Source organism: Odontesthes bonariensis, chromosome 5 (genome assembly GCF_027942865.1).
Source record: "Odontesthes bonariensis isolate fOdoBon6 chromosome 5, fOdoBon6.hap1, whole genome shotgun sequence".
Taxonomy (NCBI): Eukaryota; Metazoa; Chordata; class Actinopteri; order Atheriniformes; family Atherinopsidae; genus Odontesthes; species Odontesthes bonariensis.
This window is the reverse complement of record NC_134510.1, coordinates 7,340,624-7,363,648: the sequence shown is the minus strand read 5'-3', so window position 1 is coordinate 7,363,648 and position 23,025 is coordinate 7,340,624. Positions and strand designations below refer to the sequence as shown.

General features: G+C 40.8%; 1 protein-coding gene across 2 annotated transcripts in view; it reads right to left on the bottom strand.

Annotated features, from left to right (window-relative positions):
* znrf2b (zinc and ring finger 2b) overlaps positions 1 to 22,715 on the bottom strand; it is a 54,303-nt gene extending 31,588 nt beyond the window's left edge. For both annotated transcript variants that reach the window (XM_075464721.1, XM_075464719.1), the window contains exon 1: positions 21,759 to 22,715. In XM_075464721.1, coding sequence (XP_075320836.1) covers positions 21,759 to 22,185 — 427 coding nt within the window. In that variant the 5' untranslated portion in view covers positions 22,186 to 22,715. The remainder of the gene's footprint in view (positions 1 to 21,758) is intronic.
* Between the last annotated feature and the right edge of the window lie 310 nt (positions 22,716 to 23,025).

Genomic DNA, 23,025 nt, shown 5'->3' with positions numbered 1-23,025 from the left:
TTCACTGATCATCCAACCAGTAAGTAAGCCCTTCAGCCTTTAGCTCAGTGAACCACACATGAGCATTAAGGCCTATCAGTTAAATAGTGAACTGAACCACTCAGAATAAATTCTAAATTACCTTGAGTTTTTCAGAAAAGAAGGCAGATGCTCAAGTTGAAAACTGACAAGCTAAACTTTTACATTTCTGCAGTGCTCTTCTGTGTCAGGTGTGAAAACTAAGGAAACTGAAGCTTGTGTCAAAACGTAAGACAAAAAGAAAATATCAATAACAACATTTTTAGACAGTACCAAATAATCATCTTTTTGCTGTGTACTTAAATCTTTTTCTCCAATTTATTTACTTATCTATTAATTTAGTCTCAACACCATTCTACCAAAATTCAGCAATATGCAAAAAAAACTACAAATGCAGGTTAAAGTTCTATCATGCAAAGAAGAAGCCATATGTGAACATGATCCAGAGACACTGCCATCTTCTCTGGACCAAAGCTCATTTAAAATGGAGAGGCAAAGTGGAAAACTTTTGGTCAGATGGAAATCTTGGACAAGCACATGACAGATTCTATGACCGTGGCATATAACTATATCATATCCTGGAGTTGTCGTGGGCCCAACTAGACGAAAAACAGATGAAAGGAGGTTCCCACCCGATGACCCCAATGACATGTTGGTCAGCACTGCTTACTGGTCTATATAGGGATTATAGGGAATTATTCACTTAGTCTGGTCCATATTTTCTTTAGCACAAGTTTTTTGTGTTTACCATGAAACAGCTCCTGTAGAAGACTGTACGTCCTCAGTGTCCACAAAAAAGTACATCCTTTACTGAGGATGGAGGACATGTTGCTGTCTCACTTCAAGTCGTGGTGGTACCCAAGAACTTGAAGGTCTTCACAGCTGATACAGGGCTGCCGGATATGGTGAGGAGAAGACGTTAAAAGAGAAGTTTCCTAAAGTTCACTGCCATTTATACAGTCTGGAACATGTTCAGCTTCAGGTTGTTCTGAATGCACCGTTGCACCAGCCTCTCCACCTCCTACCAATACACTGACTTGTCACCATCTTGAATGAGTCCAGTGACTGGTGACACAACCCTGAGGAGCACCATTGCTGATAGTTTGCGAATCAGAAGTGACCTAACACAGCCTCACCTGATGTTCCCTGCCTGTCAAGAAGCTGGTGATCCACTGACAGATAGCAGGGGATACGGTAAGCTGGGAGAGTTTGGAAGAATTCTACAAACAGGACCCTTGCATAAGTCCCGAAACGGTTAAGGCGTTGCAGGACATAATGCAGTCCTATGTTTACTAAATTATCCACCGTCCTGTTTGCCCGGTAGGAAATCTGCAGGGGGTCCAGCAGGAGTACTGTAACATTCTTTAGATGGGCCAACACCAAGCGTTCAAAGAATTTCATGACCACAGACATCCGACAGGCTTGAAGTCATTTGGCCCAGTGATGGAGGGTTTCTTTGGAACCAGGATGATGGTGGAGTGTTTCAAGCAGGATGTGACCACACAGCTCCAGGGATCTGTTGAAGATCTGAGTGAATAATGGAGCCAGCTGGCCAGCACAGGCTTTGAGGCAAGAGGGGAAGACACCATTAGCACCTGGTGACTCTCCGTTTCTGGCAGAGCCGGCTTACATCAGCTTCATGTATTCTGAGTGGGGTCAGAGTTCCGAGGGAATGGGTAAGGGGTTGGGGGTGAGATTGTTGACAATGTCTCAGGTCTTGAGTGGGTGAGGGGTAAGAGATTGGCTGTCTTGAACGTACAATAGAAGATGTGCAGATCATCGGTCAGGCTGTCAGCCCTTCCCCTCCGAAGGTCTTCATACACGTATGTCATAGTGTTAAATAATATGTTACAGTGTTACTTTTTTCTGGCTTATATGTCAACCACCCACATACACCAACCTTCGTAAATATAAAAGCTGATTCTGCCACCTTTTGTTTTCCCTGAAAGCTCTGCCTGAGTTTCCCCCCTGCCTCCCCCATCTGCGTTTCCTCTGTGCTCCACCCAGAATCTCCCCAAAAACCAAAAAAAGAGGAGAAAAAATATTTGATGACTGTCTGATGGTTAGAGGCTCTTCTCTTGTCATTGTGCTCAAAAAGCAAAACCCACATACAATAAAAAAAAACAAAGACAATCCGAGAGAGCGCAGTACTGAGATGACCATCTGCGATGCCATCTTGAAAGCACCACTGAACTGCATCTTCTAGGATAATATCTAGGCTAATTTCTGTGGATCAAAGATAAAGGTCTTACCCTTATCTTATCCCTGTCATTTGATCCATAGGTTAATGTAACTAACATGAATGTATTCTTCTCATATTTTGTAGTATGCAAGATATGTGGAAAATACAGCACTTTTCAGTTTATACAAATTGCCACCCACCCAAGTGAGGCAGAGGCACCACATGTCAGGGATGGTCAGCCAAAGCAGGTCTCTTGCCAGAGACTCTTGCAAATGCCCTCACCAACAAGATAGTAAAATTTATGACAAAGATATATGGTAGATCACTGTTTTGAGAAGGGTTTAGGGAATGTATGGTGGAACTGGAGCCAAGATATACATGACAGTTATGTGTAATGTAGTGAGAGGATGACACACTGATGTTCATGTTGCTAAAAAACATCAGTGGCCGGTTAAACACTTTTTTCAACATCTACCATGAAGCAGGAAATGTGTGAAAAGTGGAAAGTTCTCAGCATTTTATGTGTGAGGGTTTGTGTTTGTTTTCTTGTTTTTCAGTCTTTGTAGGGTCCAGAAACTAGAAGCCCACTATACTTGGGGATATTTGAGGGTCAAAACTCAGTTTAAGGGTGAGGATTTGAATTAGATAAATCATAAAGTCAAGTTTACAGTAAAGGTTAGGGTGAGGGGCAAGGCAATGCATTATGTCAGTGGTAAATCACCACCAAAATAGAAGTTTGTGTGTGTGTTGTGCGCACACATGCACATGTGTTAGAGTAGGCGGTGACATTAAAATATATTTATAGAGTTGTATTTTTATATCACATTTGTTCAAACTCGATTTTGGGAAAGTGACAGCCAACACTCAGGATTCAGACAGACCCAGGATGTGTTAATGGGGCAAACATACAAGTTTCTAGTGTTTACCTTAAATCATGTACATTACTTATTGTGTTGAAGTGGAGGTGAGTTGTCAATATGTCAATAGAAACTTGGGACTGCTGGAAAATGCTACATATATATTAGAGAAAATCAGCTTTTTCTTTTAACAATCTTTTACAATCTAAAAAGTTTAGAACACCTTATAAACATTATAAGCTCAAGATTTGGGTCTCCAAATCAGTAAAACAGCAAAATTTTGACACAAAGCATGCTATGCTGGCACCAGCATGACTACAAGCATGATATGTTCACTTGACAGGAAAAAACATTCTGACTGACTCCGGTCAAACTAGTCAGAGTGAAAATGAGCTCAGTGAAAAATCACCAGCTGATCAATCGTGCATTCCCAGCAGAACATTTGTTTGGTTTTGATTTAAGAGGAAAACAAACTCACAAACACCTCTTTAATTGAGCATTTCACCACTGAGACTTTTCTTACTCAAAGTGTATCAATTAAACTGCAGACTTTATCAGTGATTACAATGAGAAGACGGTCAGGTTTTCTATGAGGTTGTGAAGGAGACAGACAAAACAAGGGTCAAAGCAATGTCAAGACATTTGATTTTTTTTTCTAAAAAAGAAACGAATGCAGAATTCGTGGCAGCAACACACTGATTAGGAGTTGTTCTTGTATCATGTTGCTGATGGAACCATTGTGTTCCATCAGCTTCCATTTAATGAGACTTTTTAATGGTTTGGGAACTGAGGATACTAACTGTTGCAGGTTGTCAGTGGAATTGTGTCCATTCTTGCTGAATCTATGATTTCAGCTGCTCAATAGTTTGTGGTTGTTGTTGGTGTCTGATTATCCTCTTCATGATGCTCCATACATTTTCAATAGGAGACAGATGTGGACTGCAGGCAGGCCAGTCAAGCACACACTGTGTGTATCAAGTCAAAATGTTTTTCCAAGGTCCCCCTGAGCCCGTTTGGCTGTATTGATCATGGTGGCGTGACGGTTTCTCATGCAGTGCAGCCCGAGGGCTCCAAGGTTATCCAACAGTAGTTTCTGTCCTTGGCCTTTACACACTGAGATTTCCTCTGAATCTTTTCACAATATTCCGCTCTGCTGAAAGACCGAAATTTCTTTACAATCTTACACTGAGAAATATTTTTTGAACTTATTGACGGATTTTGGCACAAAGTGGTTAACCTAAACGTTGGCGGTTCACCTCCTTGCCACGGCCGAGGTGCCCTTAAGTAAGGACCGTACCCCCATGCTCCCTGGGCCCTGTGATTGGCTGCCCACCACTCCAGATGGCATCTGTCTCATTGAGTGTGACCCTGTGCCTGTGTGTGTTCAACAGGTGCCAAACTGGATGGGTCAAATGTGGAGAGCAATTTCGTGTGACTTGTAACACTTGTAACATGACAATAAAGTAATCGTTATCTTAAAGATGGTCAGTAAAAACACTGAAAAGTATTTCTCTGTTAAAAGTTATAATCAAGCTTATGTTAGATAAAAGAAAAATATTTTCTTGAAATGGAGTTTGTATTCAGCTGGGCTTTCATATATAACCATCATCAAAAACTATTATAGGAGAAGTGAATAGTGAAAGGGATTTTATGTGGAACTGTATGGGATTTCTTTGGGTTTGTATTAACAGACACTGAATCTATAAGATCACAGTATGTGATGATGACTGATGCCGTACTATAGCAGTTTATTCTATGGTGCAGAAGCAGGTAAGCTTCACAATAGACACTACACACCATCATTTGAACAGTGACAAGAAGATGTGATTTCCAACCATCCGTGTCTATACCCACTTAGTCCTGGATGGCTCGCCAGTCAATCACAGGACCACTCAGAAACAAACAACTATACACATTCAGACTCACTCCTAGGGTCAATTTAGAGTCACCAAATAACCTAACATGCATGTTTCTGAGGAAGCCAAAGTATCCAGAGGGAACCCACGCATCAGATCAAGCTGTGAAGAGTGTCGTGTACAAACATTTTGCAATTTGAACTTCTGAAAAAAGAATGGACTATGAAATTAATCGAATAAGCTTGCAGATGTAGTCCATCTGCAGAGTGACAGTGGATCTCTTATACAGTCTCAAAAAGCTTTAGCCAGATTAAAGCCAACTAGAAAGCAACTGAGGAAACTAGGCCGGACAGTTTTTAAACTGTTGCAATCATTATTCACACAAAAGGACACAGTGAAGTGCAGCCTCTTTCCTACAGAGAAAAACTCATTTTGCCCCACTGGAAAGTGTTCCAGGACTCAATGTGAGCTTCCTGAGGTTTCTGGAGATCATGTGCTGCAGTAATAAGCCATTGTGTTGTTAGTGGCTGAGTCAGTTCAGGTTAGTTGGAAGCTACCTTGATGAGATAAGCCAATTGCACTTTAAACCTATGTTCCTAGTATCTGATGCTGAGTGACTTCATTTGAATACTGCAGCTAATGTATGCTAGTGTCTCTCTACATGGATGATGTCAGCTATAAGATTCTAAAGTGAGGTTTTAAAGTATATACTTGGGTTTGTTGCTTTGCGTTTAAAGGGGAACTGCGGTATTTTCAACATTAAGCCTCTTTTCTGAGTCGTCCGCAATGTTTTAGAACCCCCCTCACCGCTTTTTTGATGTTTACTGCTGTCTCCGGTATTTGCCTAATTTTGATTCTTCTCAACCTGCTTCAGAATGGCAAGTCATGCGCATGTCTAGAAAGGTCCGTAAAAGCACAATAAACGTCCGTTTTCAAAATAATCAACTCACCGGAGTGGTTACTGGTATGCACTGGTAATCCATATCAAATTTCGTGGTGAAAAGTTGCTTCTGTCGTGTTTTATTTGACATTATGTACTGGATGTTCGTTGATATTACTCCGCCACCGCTAAGAAAATAGTGCGAGCATGAACGAGCTGCCAAATAAAACACGACAGAAGCAACTTTTCGCCACGAAATTTGATATGGATTACCAGTGCACACCAGTAACCACTCCGGTGAGTTGATGATTTTGAAAACGGACGTTTATTATGCTTTTACGGACCTTTCTAGACATGCGCATGACTTGCCATTCTGAAGCAGGTTGAGAAGAATCAAAATTAGGCAAATACCGGAGACAGCAGTAAACATCAAAAAAGCGGTGAGGGGGGTTCTAAAACATTGCAGACGTCTCAGAAAAGAGGCTTAATGTTGAAAATACCGCAGTTCCCCTTTTAACATTCTCTGATGTTTTTGACTGAGGTGCTTCACTCACAGATTGAGGGGGTGAACACTGTATTTAGATTGTGTGAAATTTTAAGCAACTACAAAAATAAATAAATAAATAAATAAATAAACAAAAAAAAAAACCTATAAAAACTCATTAACCTTGTTGCAATGTGTCATGAGGTCAAGGAAAGGTTGTAGGAAAAATTCTTAAAGATTTTGAAAAAGCAAACCACAGTACAATGAGATTCTAACTACACCTACACTAAGCTGTGATGGTAGTCTGTCATAATAAAACTACAATTGCTCAATAAATACTCAACTGAAGTGCTTTAGAAAACACATCTATGCAATCTTATTACATTCACAGAAGCTATATTCTACATATCATCAGTATAATAAAATGTTTCATAAAACACTATTTCATGATGAAGTCAGGCATCTAAAAAAAGTTAAGGACATTTACAAAGGCTTCTCACAATCTTACTAAATTATAATTATGTACAAGAATGCTAGTTAGTAAAACTGTATGAAAATAATAGAACATTGCTGTCAAAGTTGTGGCTGCAAGGCATTCGTTAATTTATTGTTACCGTACACACTTTTTCCAATTCAGAGTCGCAGGGAGGCTGAAGACTATCCCTGATACCTTCTGGCAAGAAGCAGAGTGCACCCTCGACAAGTCACATCATAGGGCCAGCAGAAATGTGACAACCAACCATGCACACTCACCCCTATGGTCCATTTAGAATCACTAATCAACCTAACACACGTTTTTGGACTGTGGGAGGAAGTTGGAATAAATGGTGAAAACTCACACAGGCACTGTGTGCTGGGGAATCTCCCATGATGCACCTCTCCTCACTCTGCTGTCTTTGCTCTCCATGCAAATAAGACATTATTGTTTTCATTGACTTGTGTTTCTCTTTCTCAGCAGGTATCCCTGGCCTGGTGTCATAGTGCTTGTTGTCGCCTTTTACCTGTCCTCTCAAACCCCAGGTGGTCGAGGCAGATGGCCCCCATTCTTTGTTCTGGTACCAATGTAGGTTTTCTCCTGTGAAAAGGGAGTTTTTTTTCTTTCAAAAGTTGCCTCGTGCACGCTCAGGACGGGGGATGAGATCAAACAGAAGTTTCGGTGCAATCTGTTAGGCTACTTTTTTAAAATTGGCTCTGTATGAATTGGACTAATTTGGAACTTAATAATTGGATTTGATTGGATCACGATTGCATTACAATGAATTTGATTCTAATTGGCTTGGACTGAATTCAATCTTTGAAGTGCCCTGAGATGACATTTGTTGTAATTTGGTGCTAAATAAATAAAATTGAATTGAAAGATGGTCCAGTCTTTGCTATGCCAAAGGAGATACTAAGGGGAAGTACTAAAACTGAGTTTTGACAAACTCAGAGCATAGATTGATTTTTGCTTTACTCTGACTTTGAAGACATATAATCTGGAGTATATAGAAGATGCTGTAATGCTGCCATTTTCAATTCAAACAAAGTTTTAATTACTTTTTTGCCATTAATTATAGATAGATTCACGACCAGAAGTATTCTACATCTAGTCTTCAGTTCAAACCAGGAATAGCTGTGCAGCTCTGTGGCACTGAGGAGAGCACCTCTGACCCAGCTGAAGATGTCACTAGTTTAGGAGAAGAGGAGCTGACAGATGCTGATGTTGATGTCAATGACCTCGACTCTCAGCTTGAGCATAACTTAGCCTCACTTTTCCTGAAAATGCAGACAATACTGAACATATCTGAAAGTGCTCTCCAAGAAATCATCCAGCAAATAGGACAGGTATTTCAACTTTCAGAACTGCTGATGTTTTCTGTGGTTGAGCAGATACTCAGACGCCATTACCCTGATATCAATAATGATATTAAGGAGGTAGTCTGTGCAGCAGGGCTGAACGATATATCATTATCGTATCAATATCTAGATATGAACATTCAAGATATTAATATCGCAAATTCAACGATATAGATTTCCCCCGCATGTGCAGCTGAGCTCAGGCAGTCGCAAACATCATTTTTACGCTTGCCCTTTTGTACAGCTGAAGCCACCCAATGAAAAACATCCGAGGGAGGGAGCGAGGGAGACGGAGACACACACACACTACATTCACAGCGGGGAAATTAAAAAGAGAAAAATGAGTGCAGAAGATAAAGCCGGTGCAGAATCTGCGGATTTAGTGGCCAAAAAATAAGTCATTCTCCATTTTTTGGAGGTATTTTGGATTCAGAAAAGAGTGAACCAGGGTGAGGTATTGTGCAGGTCGTGCTTGGCAAAAATTGCGACGAGGCAAGGCAGCACAACAAACATGTTCCACCACCTGAAACAACACCACCACGTACTGCAGGAAGAGTATTGCAGAGAAACGGCGGAGACTTCTTAGTCATCCAAAGTGAAGCCCAAGCAAAGTTTGATTGCTGATGCGTTCAGTAATGTTGTCTTTGTGGCTGGTGGACGTCGACTCGTATGGCGTATAATGGTACCCGTGTACTATGTACTATGTACACGGGGGTATCATGGTATGTTTTGTAAGTCACAAAAGAGGGCTTTCAGAAAATGGTTCGGATGCTGGACAAACGTTACAAAATGAGTGTGGCCATTCCAAAAATCTATAACAAATGTAAAATGAATGTTGAACACGAGCTCCGTGAAATTGATCATTTTGCCACAACCTGTGGTCTAGTCGGACGACAGAACTTACATCAGTTTAAAGGTCCATTTTATAACAACAAACTTCTTTTGAAGACTATAAGATATTGCACACCTTCCACCAGCTGCAGCATAATATTTTGTTATTTATTTATTGTTAAAGCAGAGCTGCAATAAAATGTTTGATTTCTAATTTATTTATTGGTGACTTTATGTTATTGTTGATGATTGACAGTGAGCTCTAATCAATAAAACTGTACTTTCCACAACCTTTCGTATTATGATGTTTTTTATTTTTCAGAAAAATGCTTAGTTTTCACTGAACCCATAGTCATATCGTATCGATATCGAGATATCTGACATGAATATCAAGGTATGAAATTTTGTCCATATTGTTGTGGAACCTGTGGAGTTTGTCACTGACAAGCAGGGTCAAAATATAGTTTACATTCCACCGATTAAAATGCTTCAGGCACTGTTGAACAAAGACAATGTTTTAGACAAGGCTCTCATCACAAGCAGCTCTAAAGGAAATTAATTAGGCCCTCCAGAAAAACGCGATTTTGCGATCGCTGATTTCATTGCAAAATCAGCAAAATACCGCTGATTTATGCGGGGGTCAATATTTTTCAAAAAAGCCGCATATTCACATTTTCCACGCAAAATATGCGAAATATGCAGGACTCGCTTGATTTCACAATCTCCGCACATTTCTGCATAAAGTTGGGAAGAGAAAAAAAATGTTGAAAATTAACGAGAGACAAAATGAAAAAAGCTAATTGATCTCACCTACCGACGCACATTACTGCCAAAGACCGGGCAAACCAGTACCCCAATGTCTTGCACGAAAGCGGGGGGAAACTATTCTGCACCCCGTGCAACTGTGTGTTGGAGCATAAAAGAAAATCGTCGGTGACGTGCCACTTTACCAGCGCGAAACATTTGAAAATGCTTTCTGCAGCTGCGGAAAGGAAAGCCAAAGCCAGACAGCTGACGTTCACCGAGGCATCAACCTCCAAAACCATTGCGAGGGCTACCAGAAACGAGGTGAGTAGCGTACAAGCTTGAAATTGGCCAAATAAAGAATAAATTAAACAGAATGAGACCGAGAAGTAAGTGTGTGTGTGTGCGTGCGTGCGTGCGTGCGTGCGTGTGTATGTATTGTGAAACTGCTTTTGTTAAAATAAAAAAAAACCTTCTGTGAAGTTACTTAGTTATGCCCGGGTTTTTCTGGAGGGTCTAATTAATACAGTAACTATAGGGATGGTTCTCACTTGGTGATGGTTCTAAAATGCCATTTTAGCAGAAGACGAATTCAGAATCGCCATGGGGTTGTATATTGATGACTTTGAGGTTGAAAACCCACTCGGAACATCTAAGAAGAAGCATAAGTTGTGTGCAGTATATTGGGTCCTTGCCAATCTCCACCTAAAGTACCGCTCATCCCTTCATGCCATACAGTTAGCTGTTTTATGCAAGGTAAACACAGTTAAAGAGAAGGGGTATCATGAAGTCCTATGTCCACTTATTGAAGACCTAGTATGACTTGAGGAGAATGGCGTTTATGTTGAAAAGTTGGGAGCAAGCATTAAGGGGACTGTGCTGTATGTTGCAGCAGATAACTTTGGTGCCCATGCATTGGCAGGATTTCAAGAGAGCTTTATTGTGGCATAAATGTGCAGGTTTTGTATGGCCACACGAGAAGAAATTCAAACAAAAAATGTCAGCTCAGGTTTTTACACACAGAGAACCAAAGATGCCCATGACAGAGAGCTTCAGGAAGTCAAGCAGGACCCATCTAAAGTAGCACGTATGGAGTCAAAGGTGTGCTTAGTGAACACCTGAAATATTTTCATACTGTAGATGGATTTCCTCCAGATATTCTTCATGATTTTTTGGAGGGAGTGGTCCCATATGAATTGTCCCTTTGCATTCAAGATCTGATTAAAAAAAAAAAGTACATCTCTCTTGTAGACACTAAATCAGGCCATCAAAGAATTCCCATATTCCTTTTTTGACAAAACGGGCAAACCTCAACCAGTTCTAAAGACATTTGCCTCAAAGAAGGGAGGGAACGGTTATGAAAACTGGTGTCTAATCAGATTGCTTCCTTTAATGATTGGGCATCATGTACCTGAGGGATATGAGACGTGGGAGGTGCTCATGGTCTTAAAAGATGTGCTTGAATTGGTTGTATCTCTGAGATTCACAGATGAGTCTTTGTCTATTTAGAGTCTAAAATGTCAGAGCACAGAGTTAATATTGAATGCTTTTTCAGATTGCAGACTCCGTCCAAAGCATCACTATATCGAGCACTATCCCCACTTGACCAAAGTCTTTGGACCTCTCATAGACACAGGACAATGAGATTCGAAAGGAAGCACAAGTTCTTCAAAAAAGTCATCCACGAAACTCAGAACTTCAAAAAATGTTCCCCTAACTTTGGCGAAGTGACATCAAAAGATGATGGCGTACCATTTGGACTGTGCTTCCTTTTTCAAACCAGCACTCCAAGCAAACAAAGTAAAGAGTATAATGATTTCTTCCCTCCCAGGGAACATTCAAGACATTTTGCAACGAAGATGTGGTCTCCAAAATAACAATCCTGTCAGCTGTGTCTGTCAATATTGATGGAATGAACTATGCTGCAGATATGGTGGTTTCTGTAGGCTCATGTGGAGGGCTTCCAGAGTTCAGACAAATTAAGCAAGTGCTAGTGCTTAATGTGGACATTGTTTTCTTGTGCAAACCAATGATTGTATGGTATCATGAACATCTTCGTGCTTATGAATTGACACAAAGCAGCACAGGTTTGTTGCCACTCAGTTGGCTGAGTTCAATAATGATTTTCCTTTGTCATCAAACCAAGTCAGAGGCACGTTGTTTGTTTCTTTGAAGCATTACATATTATGCTAGCCGCACTAACTTTACGACTCTCTTCTTTGTAGGACGATGGAACAGAAGTGGCCAATCAGAGTCATCGTCACTGATTTTGACATTAGAAGAATCAGTCTTGATCAGAAACCAGGCAACCTTGAGTCTCTTTTGGATAACTTGAAAGTTAAACTGGCACTACCATATGACTAAACTACAGTTTGAAGATCCACTGTTTAACAATGCCCTCTGCAATCTGACAGATGTGTCAGAACTGCCAGATCGAGCCACGCTAAAATTTATGAGTCTTGAGTCCTTCTCTTCGGTCTGTAGCACAGTGTCTTCACCGAGCACATCTGAGCACATCAGAGAGGTACTGTATACAAAAAATCTCAAATGATAAGGCTAGATCCTTGGCCTTCTGCATTTGATATTCCAGATTTCTCTGCGGATATAAATTTCCGACGGAGACAGGGAGACCTTTAGCCTAGAAATCTAGACGCCCCTAGCGACCGCAAATTGAATTTGCTCCCGGGCTAGTCTAGTCAGTTGTGGTCATTTTGTGAGGCTGAAAATCAAAACTTAATCGGGCCAATCAAATCGTGAGGAGCGGGGTCGGAGGCCGGGCTACCTAGTGACGACAGAGGTGCTACGTTTCAGTGTGTAGTTCCAGAGAGAGGTAAACAATGGCTGCGCCCAGCGAACAGTCTTTCGATTTAGCTTTGGCAGCGACTCTAGAAGATTTAAATATACATTTTTCTTTGCGAGACGAACAGATAACTGCACTTAAGTTTTTCTTGAAAAATAAAGGACATTTTCGGAGTTTTGCTCACCGGGTACGATAAAAGTTTAATTTACCAGCTTGCTCCATTGGTGGGATGACGCTCTGATTGGACACTCCCCGCTACTTCATTGGGAATCCCCACCCCCTGGCTGCTTCACACTGGTTTGTTTGAGAAGCCGGGGGTGGGGATTCCCAATGACGTAGCGGGGAGTGTGAGTCGGCTGTGTTTTCTGCACCCAAACCGACATGAGCAAAACAAGCCTTCCGTGTTGATTAACACAGTCATTTGCACTCGATGTGAAAGTACACCACTCACACAGTAATTAGAAGGTAAATCAAGTAAATGAATTCACGTTGGGCGAAATATTTCGATTGGCGACGCTGGCGACGCTAGCATGTATGTATTACGCGCAACCAAGCAGTGGTCAGTGCTGTGAGATTCGGACAATGCCTGGGTCGCCAGGAAAACGCTCCCACACACTTATTTATGTCTCGGGAATGCGGGGATACACTTGATTTGGCCTGGGGGTGGCGTATCCCTTTAAGTAAACTCAACTTAAAAGTACACATTGTACAATTTAATGGTTGTAACTATCCTGCAGCTGCTATTGGACTGTTTGTAAAAGCAGGTGAGTCCGCTGTTATCTCAGGTTTTAAAAGGAACACTAGAGAATTTGGCAGCGTTTTGTTCTTTGGCTTCCCCTCGTTGTTGGATGTAATGCCACTGTCTTAAAAGCAAAGCTCCATCTGAATCCTGTATATGAACGCAAATTTGTTTCTATGCTTTAGAGGCTGATATAGACATAGTATTTCCTTTTAATATGATACAGATAACTAAAGTAAATGTCTGGAGTATATAACAATGTTTCATTAGTTTTATTACAGGATCAACCACAGCTTCAATCACCTCTGATTTACAGTCTACACAGAGCTGAGGCAGAAGTGATCATGAATGTATTCTTTCCGTGAATTTAAACCTGCGATGGTAACAATGACGTCAACTATACATCCGTCTGTCATCCTGTTTTTTCTCTGAGTTCTATCCAGCAGTAAAATCCAATCTGGTGTTTATTCTTGTCCCGTGTCTTCCTCGTACACTTCATCTTTTCTTCCTCACGTCCTCTAATAACGTTGTCTTGGGTCTAGTCGCTGCATTTGCCTCAAGAATTTTTTTATGGCTTTATTTGTAATTGCAGTAGTTTTTATATTTATTTTTTTAACCCTATCTATTTTTGGCAATTGCACGTTTTTATCTAGTTGCTAATGTGTGTCAGGATACAATAAAGAAATATGCTGTTGTGTAGGTCTTTTTGTGCTACTATTGTGTTAGTCTGAAAATAATTTATAACAATACATGTAAATGTTATAATAAGATTGAAATCACGCTAAATGAAACACTTAAACTGTGACCAACACCCAGTTAATGTGGCTGGACGTTGAATTATTACTGCATGTATATATTCAGTGGTACTCAAAATGATCTGGGTATTCTGCATATGATTCATAGTCCCTGTCCTGAGCTTTTGGTAGAGCCTATCCTAGCTGACATTGGACAAGAGGCAAGGCAGACCCTGGAAAAGACGCCAGTCCACCACAAGGCCAACACAGAGACAAACAACCATGCAAGTTCACACTCACTCCAATGGCCAATGTAGAGCAATCAGTTAACCCAACATGCTTGTTTTTGGACTGTGGGAGGAATGGTAAACAGTAACTAGAAAGAGTTGTTCCTGCGAAACAGCAGGGAGAATGCTTATGAGCTGAATGGGGATAGCTGACCATGCTAAAATAGCTGAAAATAGTTCAATTTTAGTAGTAAAAACGGTTGCTATGGTATTGGTTGAAGGAATTTTGTGATTTTTGTGTACTACCAAACTTAACATTGGAGTTAGTCAGAAAATTTGAGAGGTTGTTCTCGGTTCAAGGCTCATAGCTGAAATTCTGTAAATGTGAGCTCTTTAGTAGTTACATTGGCTGAAAGAGGACAAATTTTCCTACATTTTAAGGTATAATTTGTTACTCCAAGTTAAACCGTATGAAAGTTAGAGGAATTTGTTTGAAAAAACTGAAACATTTGAAACTTATCAGCACACACTCAACTGTGTGCTCATTCATAAAACTCAAGAAGGAGCAAAATGTCTTGTGACCCATTTAAAGTTTGAATGGTGTCTCTAGCTGAAAGCATGCAGAAATAGTTGGAAAGAGGAAGATGATTTGGAAGAGCTGAAAGCCGTTTACATTCATTTGAATGACGGGAAAATTTGAATAAAAGTTGAATATCTTAAAAAGTGTAAAAGTTAAAAACACCAAAAATGATAGCAGGAATCTGCTGAAAGAGCTGAACGTTTTGATACCAAAATTGTAGAAATAGCTGAAAGTATGTACCAGTAGTTAGGTGCCGAAAACTGGCGGAATAATAATAATAAAGAGAAACAGGAACTTAATAGTGAGAATGCCTTAAAGCATTCTCAAATAGAATGTAGTGATATAACGCTTTTCTTGTCTAGCTGACCACTCAAAGCACTTTTAAACTACACGCCACATTCACACACACTCATACAGCACAACTTAGTCAATACAGGCTACACAGTGCTTTTTTTTCCCCCTCTATCACACACATTCATACACCAATGGATGCATCGCTCGGGCTGGGGCTCAGTATCTTGCCTAAGGACACTTTGAGATGTGGCCCGGGAAAGCCTAGAGTGAAACCCCCGCTCTTCATCCTGAGCTACAGCCGCCCAGAAGTTGTAATACCTGGAGAGAACCCACACATGCATAAATGGGGGAGAACATGCAGACTCCACACAAAATCGGCAATATTTTATGGATTTATGTTTAACATATTTAAGTATCTTTTCCTCTCTGGATAATGGAGTGGAGCAGCATCCAGAGCACCACATTAACCGGCTGCCACTACCCGTGAAAAAATGCAATACCTTTGAACATCAGCGAAGATTCTGTTTTTAACACTTTTCCAAAGGAAACACTTAGTTTTTACTTAGGAAACACTGAAACTCAGTATTGTTATGGTATGGGTACTAAAACTCAGCAAACTCAGCCATTATCTAAGACTACTATAGATAATCTTAACTAATTAATTTCTGTCCACTGATGAACTGAAAAAGGAAAAAAATAAGAGGTTTTGGTCTGCTTAAGATGCGTTTCAAACCCCCATATGTCTACTGTATGGTGTGATATGTGAAAAAAAAAACTAATACTTGAGTGGTCAAAGTAGAAAAAGTAAGACATTTCTATGACTTCCAATTAGCTTTGATTAAATGCATTGAATATTTTTCTGATCAAAATTCAGGTTTTGACCAAACTTTACATAAAAAACCTAGTTTTAAGAAACCGAACAACAACAACAAAAACAAAAAGGTTACAGTTTATCACATGAATGAATATGACGAATAGAAACTTTCCTAACTGTTTTTATGTTTAGTGATTGGATCTGATTGAAATTTTCCTGACAAGACGTGGGGGGGCCCCCTGATTTATAAACAAAAAAAAGTGTTAATACATTTTTGAAACACCAAATTTGTGTTCAAAGGTCTCTTAGGTTGGACGGTTTATGTGGCCCATCTCCTGAGGAGTTATCAGAATGTCCTTCAGTGAAACAAAGATGCCATGCTCTTCCTTCAAACATTGTGTGAAATCTGTCGCATAGCACATAATCGCTGGATTTACTATTTAGTAAAGACATGAATGAAAAAAAAACTGTCCGACTTGGCCATGGTAACATCCAGGTGCCATTGGCCCCATTCTCACCCACCGGCAAAGCCCTCTATAAACAGCGCTGTCCGTGTCACCCAAGAGCGTAAGTTGGCCTAGGGACCATAGGGACAAGTCACATCCAAAGTTTGGGAAAGAGAGTTGTCCCTACCAGTATTTTTGATAATATTCTAATAGAACATTTTTTTTACAAAATGCATTAAATATAATATTTTTCACAAACTCATTCGTAGTATTAAGCATTTGTAGAGAACTATTTAGTGTAACCTGCAATGCAACAAGATATGCTGCCATTTGATTGGCTGAAGGATCAGCACATGAAGGTATAAAAGCCCTTCTCGTCACCGCTCCCAACGAGGAGACCCGCTGTGTGGCAGAGTTGCTGTAAGATGCTGGATTGACGGTAAAATATCATTGGCTGTTGCAGACAGGCTTGACACCACAAAATCATGAAAGTAAATCCTCACATTAATATTTCATTTGGTCTCAACATTTTTGCCCGTGTTTCTGCTTTGCAAATAGGAAATGTCACAAAAAGAAGAGAGACATCAAAAGCAAAAGTGGGTAGTAACGAGTTACATTTACTCCATTAAATTTACTTGAGTAAGTTTTTGAAAAAAAAAACATACTTCTAGGAGTAGTTTTAAAACACTATACTTTTTACTTTTACTTGAGTAGATGTGTGCAGCAGAAACTGTCCTCTTACTCCGCTACATTAGGCTACAATGAGCTGGTTACTTCTCTTCTTACCTCTTTGGTATTCTACTCGTCATTATTTTTATCCCCCCGCGTACGCCTCATTTTAATGTTTTATTCTGACAGAGAGAGAGACTTCCGCCAAAGGCTCTACCATGTGACTGTGTTTCACCAATCAAACGTAGCCGTGCAGTCTCGTCACGTGACCATACTCAATCTCAGCGGCGGGACGGGTTAGCTTTACAGTTTACAGTCGTAGCAAACAAACAAAGAAACAGATGAAAAATGTCAGAATCAACGGTAGGAAATGAAGACACAGACGAGGCCTCATACTGAAAGCATGTTTACCTTGCAAAGAGTGCGAAACAGCAGCTACAATATGTGTCTTCTGTGACAACCAAAACAAACGGACATTTCAGCATTCAAAAACTCAACATCTAAGTTTCCTAAATTTGTTTTTTTTTTTTCCCATGGATAGGCATATGTTTGGTTTTTAGGTTACATATGTTTTAAACATTTCCTAAATCTCTTTCATTGAAGTACTTGAATTTACCTGGATTATTTTAATTGAAGCTATTTTGTAATTAAGTAATTAATTTATTTTATCAATTGGATGAACTCTAATTTGCCTAAAGATGATTATTTTTGTCTGTCTGATTGAATGCTTGCGTTAACAAATAAATCAGACGTTACTCAACATTTACTCAGTACTTGAGTAGTTTTTTCACCAAGCACTTTTTTACTCTTACTCAAGTAATTATTTGGATGACTACTTTTTACTTTTACTTGAGTCATATTATTCTGAAGTAACAGTCCTTATACTTGAGTACAATTTTTGGCTACTCTACCCACCTCTGATCAAAAGTTATTTCACCACCCAGAGAGTAAGTAGTAGCTAACTACCCACACTATGCTAGCATTCTAGCCTAACGTAAACACTCCTTCTACTATGGAAAGGTGTTATTAAGGTGTGAATTTAATGTAGGCTCAGAGGCTAGTTTTATTTTACATTAGAATTTCTTTATCAGGAGATGTTTTTTCTCTTTATTTTTTAATTATAAACAAAGTTGGTTTCATAAAGCCTAAATCTTGGCTATTCCTGAAATATTCAAACATTTTTTCTAATAAGTTTGAAAAGTGTTATGCATATTAGTCATCATAAAGTCTACATTTTATTCATTGATGCATTATTTATCATTCAGGAAACTCAGAGATCCAGTACAGATTGTAGGTAGTGGAAGCAGCAGCTGGACCCTCAGGGCTTCAATTGAGAAATTATTTTCTTGTTCAGCATAATTCAGTGACAAATTTTTTTTTTAGTCTCCCTACAAAAATTAAGACCAAACTTACGCCCTTGGTGTCCACCACAGTTCAGTGAGCGGCTGATATGCGTAAAACATCACACAGAGACTCAACCAGGGGCGAGGCTAGGGTATTTTTAGTGGTGCCAAGGCACCACCGTGAGATAGCTCGGCACCCCCTGGCTCATCACATTTTTAAAATATTATATTATGCAAAAACACATTTTCTTTTTTGCTCAAGGATGCATTATTTTAGTGACCATTTTATTTATTTTCTAGCATTTGTTTTTGTTTTAACTCTTTACTCCCAAAATAAATGTAGAGTTATCTTCAATATTTGTCTCAAGCTCTCTGTTATCCCTGTCAAGCAAGGGCGTAATTTTGGGTAGGGACGCTAGGGTCACGTCCCTACCAATATTCAGCCCCCTACTCAGGGTCTCCGCGGATCCTTAAAAAGTATTAAAAAGTCTTAAATAAAAAATACTTTTTTAAGGTCTTAAAATGTCTTAAATTTCGCCGATTTTCGAAGAGTGGCATTAAATTTCATCTGGGCGAAATGAAAGAAAGATATGTCTGGAGAGACGATTTTCTATCGCTCTGTGCATGATATGGCGACCGCTGACGTTTTGTGTGTGCGCCAGTACTTCCGGTGAAAACTTCCGGTGATTTGACAGCTAGCGCGTCAGGTTAGGGCCAGTGGCCGTAAACAAAGGTTAACTTATAGCCGAGAAGAAAGATTATAATATAACGTAGCTAAAAAGACTAGCTTTCTTCTGTAGCCTAATGCTTACCGATTTAGCAAGCCTAGCAGCCTAGTTGCTAATGCTAGCCGCAGTAACGTTACCAAACATACCTGACGTCAAGGTGTTGGCTGAGCAGGGGCAAGATTATGGAGGTGCAGAGTTAACTTCATAATGGGTGAGTGCAGGTTTCATTCACTTGTTTTCATTCTTTCACAGGATTGATTCACTTCATTGGTTTATCCGATTGCTGGCCGCCGAGCCATTATGTGTCTGGGTTTGTGTAGGTTACTGATCATGGTTGTTAGCAGTCGATAGTCAGGTTGTGTGATGTGTGTGAGAGTGTGTATTTTTTATATGGGTAGGCTACGTGCCATTGACTGTATGAGCGGTCTGTGCTCGTTTTTATTTATTTGATTAGATTGGAGATACTTTATTAATCCCGAAGGAAATTTGATTTTGTCGTGTGGTTTATGCTGCAAAGTCACAGTCCATATATGGACAGCTGACTATTGCATAAACCAGTCTGTGCTTCACGCGAGTTGTCCAAAGTTCTGGTTTAAGTTAACTTGGGTTGTAAAACCGTTTTGCTAGTTGTAAAAGCACAGTAGACATAACTCGAAAATTAGGTTCAATTATGGATTTATTTTGCTCAGAGCCTCAGACAAACAGACAGGCAAATGGCAGCGAAAACACGCTCCTTCGCAGATGTGTGACAATTGGGCACGATTGTCCTGTAGTGTGTGGTGTTCCCTTGTGCGTTCAAATCTTATGCGATCATGTTGACACACTGATTCAGTATCACTGAAGCACACATTTCACACTGGACTTTTTTCAACACCGAACAGCCTAGAGTGTAGTTTTTATATATATTTTTGCCGTGGTAATGGTCTTAATTTTTATTCTTAGAGGTCTTAACAAGGTCTTAAAAGTCATTAAATTTGTTGATTAAAAAATGTGCAGATACCCTGCATTATATGAGTTACATTGCATAACACTTAGCTGACTTTTTTTTTTATCCAAAGCGACTTATAAGAACACATTATTGGTTACAGTCTCTGGAGAATTGTTGGGTTAGTTGTTTTGCTCAAGGTCACTTCAGGTGTAAACAGAGGTAGCCTAATCGTGGGATTTGAGCTTGCAACCCTGTGATTTAAAGACCAACTCCCTAAAAATTAAGATGGCTCGTTGACATATAGCATCTGCATGCCATTAACTTATGATTGGTAATGCAAAAGAAAAAAAAAAAAAACTGCACTTTTATGTCCCCACCAATGTCAAAATCAAAGTTACTCCCTTGCTGTCAAGCCAGTCTTTTGAAATGAAGAGGTCAAAATTGTTGCAGGGGAAAACACAACTCAAAGCAAAACTAATACGGCTCCAAAATTTATAAATGTACTAGTTCGCTAGCCTGATAAACCAGCCTAAATGGATTGGATGTCTAATTTAGTCTGGCACCGATCAATGGATACAACGGAACATTGTTGATGAGCACAACCCGTTGTCTTTCAAACCGCGTCTGTGCCTATAGGCCAACGCTCTGACCAATCAGCGCAACTGACTGTGACGTAGTAAGCGCGACAGAAAGCTTTGGTGGGAGGGGACTCTTCCAAAACTGATGCCAAGCACAGATTCTATAGGACAGATACGCCACTCACGGTGCATTTCCGGTTTCCAACGAGGCGATTTTGGTTGCAGTTCCACCCTCTTTCCACGTGGGGCGCCCAATTTTGGAGACCAGAATGAATGGAGTCCTATGGAGCTATACGCCCTTTCGTGCCCTTATCTCAAGATATAATTTTTTCTCTAGTAATTCGAATGTTGTTTTCGAAAGAGGGTGTTTAGAAAATACCCATGGCTGAGTTTTAGATTTTTAGAGCCACTCATTTGCTTAAAAAAAGGATTTGAAGTGTATATGACGTCATACATAGCTGGTCGACCAGCTGTCATTAGCACAATGCTAGCGCGTTGTGGACAACAAGAAGCCAACCAGTAAGAAATCAAAGGGATATATGTACTCGTTCAGTTGATTTTTTACTTGAAACCCATGTTGAGCTCTCAGAAACTACATTCAAATCTGAGCGCTCTTGAGGAGACTTAGGTGAAACTGACCATTTGTAGCATCTAGCTCCATTGGGCCCCATTCATTCTGGTCTCCACCGACGCTCCCAGTGGAATTCTGGTGGAACTGCAGCCAAAAAGCCGGTACAATGGGGCTTAATAGAGAGTGGCAAGGCTGTTCGTTATAATGGCTGTGTGCCAAGGCTGAATCAAACGAGCACTGTTCCATTGCCGCCGCCATCTTTCTTGTTGTGCTTTCGCTTGTCTATGTTCGCTTCCACTGCCCAACGTCGCACTGCTCTGTCGTCACTCCCTCAGAACCCTCTGGCCCGCCCGTGTTGATTCAAAACACATCTCTGCGTTGTGATTGGTTTAGTTGCCATCTGCCAGATTCAGGGCAGTATTTTCAAAATGACAAGTGGATCGAGGCCAGACCCAACCGCAGGCAAAACATTTTGCCGTCCAGCAGTTGGCGCTGGTTTTCCAGGCTACTAGTTCGCCTCAATTAAGTGAGAAATAATGTGCCTCTGTGAGCACTGGGGGCTGGGCACCCCTAAAGACCAGATCCTAAAATCGCCCCTGCAGAGACTCAACCCTCTTACCTCCAAACAGATGAGGCGAGAGGTGTGCTGGTAATGAACCTATCAACAGCCGAGGGGCTTCGTTCTCTCCGCCTGAGCGCCCCCTGCCCGCAGCCTCCTCCGGACTGCTGCCGTCGGACTCTTGTGAGCTGTACGCTCCGCCGCTGTTCGGAATGTTGATGCCGGACTGGGGTCTTGCACCAGAAACCCCGGAGTCCCCCACAGACCTTGTCCTTGCAGCGAGCGGCTGGCTGCTGCTGCTGCTGGCTGTAGCTCCAGAGGCTCTGGGCGTACCGTAAGCGTGGAACCTCACACCCGCGGCGGTAGTCCGGGGAACGTTGCTGCCGTTGCTGCTGGACGTGGTGGAGGGCAGGTCCGAGCCGGAATAGGCTCTGGTCCGTCCATTAGCAGCTGGATTAGCAATAGGGCTGCTCTGCTTTGCCCCCATGTTAACCTCCACTTAGTCGTCTCTGAGATATTAAAGAGGCAGGGGAAAGCCGACAGTGTGCCAGATTTCCGCCTGAGGCAGATGGCTTAACAGGACAGACGTCCTGAAACAGCACAACAAACTCGTCGCCACTGTGATTACATCCAGATAAACATAGTATCAGTCAGTGAAAAAGGGAATTCTGCCATCTGTGACAATAGCTGAAAATGTGTGGGAAAAACTTGAGACGCCGTCACCATTGTATTCCGACAGCAATAGTTGCGTCGGTGCAGCAGGTAACGTGGTTCCCTTCCTCGTCTGATCCGCTTCTTGTGGACCCGCTGCGCTCGCGCTGGCTGCTCAGTGTCCGCTCCGCCATAGCTCCCGAGGCTGCGCGAGGGAGTGAGGAGTCGGGCTCCTCACCTCCCTGCCTCACAACACATTGCTCAAAAGAAGGAAGTGATGGAGGAGAAAGTGTTGCACTAAATCGTTTTTATCGGCAACAGCGAGGAGACTCGGTGTGCAGAATAAGCGTTCAAGTTAGCGACGCTCACGTGGATTTCCGCTGTGACGCTTCAAAATAAAGGCTGTGAGACACTACAGGTGAATGGGGTAATATCTTAAAATAATAGATATTACCATGAAACTTCCTCAGTTGATTACTTATACAAGTATGAAAAAAATGTATTACAAGTTTTAGAAATGTATATGTTTAATAATGCAAATTAGGCATTATCTCATTAAATATAAGGTGCAAAATTCTTTTTTTCTTTGTGTTTACACACAAAATGAAAAGTAAATTACAGAGGAATTTCAGGATATCTGCTTTAATTTCCTAGGAAATCAAAATATACTGCCCAT